The following is a 6,218-nucleotide window of genomic DNA, read 5'->3' on the forward strand; positions in this document are numbered from 1 at the left end:
GGTTGCATGGAGTCCTGTCTGTGTTTCCTGTCTGCTTTCAGGAAAGCCCAGTCAGGATAACCACACTGCTCCAAGGCCTTCGTGTGTGCTCAGATCAGCCAAACGCAGCCAAACTGATTGGTCTGTTTCATACTACAGATGGACAATGACCCAAAACATAAAGCCAAAGCAACCCAGGAGTTTATTAAAGCAAAGAAGTGGAATATTTCCAAGTCAGTCACCTGATCTCAACCCAACTGAAGACTAAACTTCAGACAGAAAGATCCACAAACAAACAGCAACTGAAAACAGCTGCAGTGAAGGCCTGGCAGAGCATTAAAAAGCAGGAAACACAGCGTCTAGTGACGTCCATGAGCTCAAGACTTCAGGCAGTCATTGACAACAAAGGCTTTTCAACCAAGAACTAGAAATGAACATTTTATTTACAATTATTGAATTTGTCCAATTGCTTTTGAGCCTCTGAAGTGAAGGGATTGTGTTTATAAGATGCTTTAGTTCCACACATTTTTATACAATAATTTTGTTTAACACACTGAATTAAAGCTGAAAGTCTGAACTTCAACTGCATCTGAATTGTTTTGTTTAAAATTTATTGTGGTAATGTCTAGAACCAAAATTAGAAAAATGTCTCTGTCCAACCATACTATGGACCTGACTGTACTTTTAAGATTAGAAGACTTTCCTTTTTGATAAATCCTATAGTTAAGACTTAGGTTTCCTGAGTTCTTAGTGAGGACAAACTGAGCACGTCCTCACTCTGTTGCTCTTAACTTGATCTTCACTTTTAGATAGTTATTACTCCCATTAATCTGTTTTTCTTCCTGTATAAACACCTGGACCAGTCCTCCAGTGTTTGCTCGTCTTTCTTGTCCTCCTCACCACCACCACCTATCCTGAATAAGGTCTAATTGATATTTTGTGTACTTTACACGATTGGATTATAAACTGCCTGGCCAAAAAACAAGTTGCCACCTGGGTTTAGGTACAAGCCTCCTATTGGATAATTACTGAATGTGTGATTATCTTTCAGCTGGAAACTAATGACCCCAACTGGTGCAATGAGTTGCTTCTCATTTCTTAAACAACCATGTGGAAAGACATCCTGTGGTCGTGGAAAAGATGTCAGTCTGTTTTAGAAGTGTCAAATCATTGACTAAGCAAAAAGAAAAGATTCATTTTTCTAGGGAGCATAAAGACTGGACTCTGGAGGTCTGATGAGTCCAGACTGACCCTGTTCCAGAGTGATGGTGCATCAGGGTAATCAGTCTCTACTGTACCAGCCTGTGGGGGCAGGTCTATGATGTGGGGCTGCTGCAGGTGGTCAGGTCCAGGTCCAAGTCCAACAACAGTCTGTGCTCAAAGAATGAGGTCAGCTGACGACCTGAATATACTGAATGAGCAGGTTATTCCTTCAATGATTGTTTCTTCCCTGATGGCACGGACATATTCTAAGATGACAATGACAGGATTCATGGGGCTCTTATTGTGAAAGAGTGGTTCAGGGAGCATGAGACATCATTTTCACACATGGATTGGCTCCACAGAGTCCAGTGAGAATATTTAGGATGAGCTGGAGAAGTTCAGACTCTACCATCATCAATACAAGAACTTGGTGAAACATTAATACAACAATGGATGAAATAAATCTGCTGACTTTGTAGAAGTTTATCCAAACAATGACACAGAGAATGAGTGCTGTAATCAAAGCTAAAGGTGGTCCAATGAAATATTAAAGCGTGACCTTTATTTTTTGACTGGAACTGAATCAGGCTGGAGAAAACTTGCTGACAGAGATGAATTTTGGTAAACTGAGCTGAATCTAAAACCATGTTCAAAACTCTCATTTAACATATAACTTAGAAGTTTGTTTTTATTTTAAAACATTTTAAGGGAATACAAATAAACACAAAATCTTAACAGTACTACATTTTTCAAATACAAAAGAAGGAAAAAAATACTTTTAAAATGTCTTTGTTTTTGCTCCTGTGAAGCATAAAAAAAAAAAATACAAATTATATAAGATAAGCCAATGAAATAACTCCAAAAGGACTGAGCAGACAAATAGTAAAAACTAACATAGAAGTGATTCACCTGATCAGTTTTATATGTTGTGTTTGTTTCAATAGAAAACAAAGTTTCTCAGGGAGGCGTAGTCTACAAACATCAGGTCTAATTTGTCTTCACGCACCAATTCTTCAATTCAATGATTCTTTTAATAAGAGTTTGCTGCTGAAGTAAGCAAAGGTCAGGTGGCACTGGGCCTGTGTTAGCACTTCCACCTAACGCTACACTACACCGTACACTTCAGCTACACAGTCCTGCGTGTCCTCGCTCAGTCACTCCATGCTGTCTGGGTCTGCCTGGGCCATGTAGGCGTCCAGCTCTGCGTCCAAGTGACCCTTGGTCTTTGACATGTAGGCGTCTAATTGATTGTCCAGTTGTTCACGAGTAACGGATGGCCGGCCCACTCCTCGGCCCCGCCCACGACCACGGCCTCGACCGGCAAACGCCAGACGTCCGCGGAATCCACCACGGCCTGTTCCAGAAAAACCAACAACGTCTGAGTACACATGACGCAGGGTTCCTACAGCTTAAAGTAAGTTAAGACTTTTTAATGCCAAGTGAAATTAAATTTAAGACCTATTTCATAATAAACCCAACTGACAAAAATAAAATAAAAACTGTGGCAGAAACTGATGAATCAAAGTATTTTTGGTTGAAGTATTCAAATATTGCTAACAGACCAATTGTTTTTATCCATATCCAACTATAGCAGAAACATCCTTAGCAGTCAGTTTTAAACTTCATTTAATTTCAGGAAATCCTCTAACTACCCAAAATCTGCAGTTTTAGGACCCACAGTGGGTCTAAATCCCAATTTGCTGTAGATGAAACCTTAAAGTGCCTGTGACATCAAGTTTTTGTAAGAAATATGAATGCATTTATGGAAAGACATTATTAACATATTACAAAACAAATCTTATATTGCTCAGATGAACAGTTGTTGAGATATTTGCACGTGAAATAACAGGAAGTGATGTCAAAGGAGAAAGTCTGCATGTGAATATTTAAAAAATTTTTTTTACCAATTATTTTCATACTGGAGATGAATTACAATCATGTGTTAATATTTTTAAGACTTCTGAAAGGCTGATTTAAGACATTTTAAGGCTAATTAAGGCCTTATTTTTGGATTGCTGAATTCAATGACTTTTTAAGGATCTGCAGGATGAGATTGTGATGAGAAACCAACAAAAGTAAAGATTTTAGAGCCGAGTCACAAAAAGAAACTATAGTTGGTAAAATGTAATGGAAATTTAAAAAAGAGCCAACCTCTTCCCCTGAGCATTCCTCCTCGGCCCCCTCCTCGAGACAGAGGTCCACCTCTTCCAGCTGGTCCTCCGCGGAACCTTCCTCCTCTACGCATTGGGAGGCGACCTGCAAATCCACGACCTCTCATGGGTCCACCTACAGGCATTCTCCTTCCTGTTTCCAAAAATCAGATCACATAAGTGCGGGAAAACAACAACCAAACTACAGCCTGACGGTAGAACACTGGGGCCTCGCTCACATGGGGAAAATACAATGAATAAAAATATAAAGCCATTAAAGGGACATGATCATGATCAATATCAACAGAAAATACATCCGATAAAATGATGATCATTTCACTGAACTCCAATCAGAACATGACAGTGTTCTGAGAGGTGTAGGCAGAGGAAAGGTTTAGCTGCTCGACCTCTCACAGCTCAGCTCAGCAAGGCTGGTGGCATCAACTAAATCCAATTTACACTGCGTCCACTCGGCTCCGACCTCTGCAGCACAAACACATCTATTATAATCAATCTGAATATTTACACTGCATCCAAACAACGGCTGCGTGCACATGACGATCAGCCAAAATTAGACTTGATCCCATTTTTGCCAGACGAACAAGTGCGGAGTCACCCCGGATTTACACTACATGCGTCTCCGCTCCGCTGCGCTGCGGTGTGCAGTTCGCAGCTGTTCGTTTGTGCCCCGATTTATACAGCGTCCACTGCGCTCAGCTCCGGTCCGGTCCGACACAGAGGAGAGAGGGTGTGCAGGAAGGAGATGGTGCGATAAATTCAGTCAGTAATAAATGTGGAAGTCACAGCAAAAAATAATTAACTCTGTGAAAAAAAAAACTCCAAACACAGCTGAAAACATTAATATAAAGGTTTTTGATATATATGTTCAAACTGTCTCACACTCGTCTTTCTGAAACTTCTGATTTCAAAATAAAATCCACGTGTATCGTGTTGTGTACATATGCTTCATGCTACGTTTCCATCTACTTCCCAAACAGAACGATACACTCTGACAGCATTTGTGTAGAAATATATCCGTATATTTATTAATATAGCTGCAATTTTGACATTATTCTGACAAATTATCCAGCCTAAAAGAGTCTTATTTTGAAAACACGGATGTTGTGCTCGTTTCTCTTCCCGTTGGTGCGATGTAATCTTTAAAAATTGACTCTGGCGCAGCTCCGGCGTCCGGCAAAAATAGGATCTGTTCTAATTTTGCCGGATCGCCGTCCGCTCACCGCCAGTGTAAATACTCTCATTGATTATAATTTGCTGCGGAGGTCGGAGCGGAGCGGAACGCATGTAGTGTAAATTAGGGGTCAATCACACTGCAATAATGACCATATTTTCAAAGTAATTCACCAAAGAGATTAATATTGTCAAAATCCTAGCATCTACATCAAGAAATATATGGTTATATTTATACACACATGCTGTCAAAACTGAAGCAGATGGTAACATGAAGCATACAGATACACGCAAAATACAAGTGGATTTGTTGTTGTTGAGAGCGTCTTCCACAGAATGAATTATTTTGTCTGACGTCCACATCACTGGCTTTATGGCTCAGATTTCTTGTGCTGCGTCTCAGAGCTCCTGTGTGCTTCGCAGCAGAGTGGACTCAGTGTAAACTGCGGATAACTCACTCACTCTTTGGTAAGCTAGCAACAACCTGTTGAGTAACGTGCAGTAAGTTTCATGTTTCGCCATCGTGACCAAAAAGTGCTTTACAAAAACGTGGCGTGTACGGAAAAAATGATGCAACAGCTCGAGAATAAATTGTGGATAAAAGAGGAAAGGTCAGGACTTTTTCTCCTGGTCCTTTTTTCAAATAAATAAAACAAAAAAACTAATCAATAATTATCAACAGACTGATAAACGTTCACATTGTGATTAACTTTCAGCCTTATCATCCTGCCCTCGGCTGAAACAATCAAAACTAGCAGAAGGACATGACTGGGTCACAAACCCCTTAGAGAAGACAAAGCTCCTCGAATGATTCCTCCTCTCATGCCTCCCCTGGTCATCCCCCGCATTCCTCCTCTGCCCCCAGCAGGTCCTCCTCTCATCAGGACTCCGACGGGCCGGCCCAGCCTGGCCTGGATGCTGCCCTTCCCCAGACGCTGCTTCAGGCTCTGCCACAGGTTCAGGAGATGCAATCATGAGAAAATAAAATAGTCATAAAATTTGATCATTAAATACATTTTGGATAATTTCTTTAGTTTTAGGTGAAGATCAACTTATGAGAAAGAACCAAGCAGTAACTGTTTTGATCAAACCTGGAAATGATGTTATTAGTAGAGATGTTAAACACATCTACATGTAAATAACAGGAAATAAAAGCTGACATTCTGAACTGAAGTATGGTGTAGTAAAACTACTCCGAGAAGTATATTGCTTCAAAAAAGTTATTCAAATGTAACTAGTTACAATCCACAAGGGTTGACACTAATGACTATTTTGATAGACGACTAATCTGCCATTTTTTATTTGATTAGTGGAGTATTTTTTCTGTCACACCCTGCATCCATGCTTCCTGTGGGTGCAGCTCCTGTTCCAGCAGTGCACGTCTCATCTCACCTGCTCACACCTGAGAATGTCACCCTGTCTCTACCTTAGTTCTCAAAGAAATTAAAAGGATGACCCATGAAACTTAAGAAATATTTTAACATTAATACATGTAATAAGAAAAATCTAATTAAATAATACAGATACAGTGCAAGCACCATTTTTAACAAACAGCTAATGTGCAACAAATGGTTGAAGATGAGACATGATACTATACCAGTGGTTTACTATGATGACACTTAATGCATTGGCTGATGTTAACATACAGCGGGTAAAATAAGTATTGAACACGTCACTATTTTTCTCAGTAAATAT

The 6,218-nt window shown here is 40.0% G+C and overlaps 1 protein-coding gene across 2 annotated transcripts in view; it reads right to left on the reverse strand.

Moving 5' to 3' along the window:
• Positions 1-1,722: 1,722 nt before the first annotated feature.
• Positions 1,723-6,218, reverse strand: part of chtopa (chromatin target of PRMT1a) — a 21,469-nt gene continuing 16,973 nt past the window's right edge. For both annotated transcript variants that reach the window (XM_014004854.1, XM_014004855.1), the window contains 3 exons: positions 5,305-5,470; positions 3,334-3,486; positions 1,723-2,536 (listed from right to left, as the gene is read on the reverse strand). In XM_014004854.1, the coding sequence (XP_013860308.1) occupies positions 2,337-2,536; positions 3,334-3,486; positions 5,305-5,470 (519 nt within the window). In that variant the 3' untranslated portion in view covers positions 1,723-2,336. The remainder of the gene's footprint in view (positions 2,537-3,333; positions 3,487-5,304; positions 5,471-6,218) is intronic.

Source organism: Austrofundulus limnaeus, unplaced genomic scaffold, assembly GCF_001266775.1.
Source record: "Austrofundulus limnaeus strain Quisiro unplaced genomic scaffold, Austrofundulus_limnaeus-1.0 Scaffold27, whole genome shotgun sequence".
In the NCBI taxonomy this organism is placed as follows: Eukaryota; Metazoa; Chordata; class Actinopteri; order Cyprinodontiformes; family Rivulidae; genus Austrofundulus; species Austrofundulus limnaeus.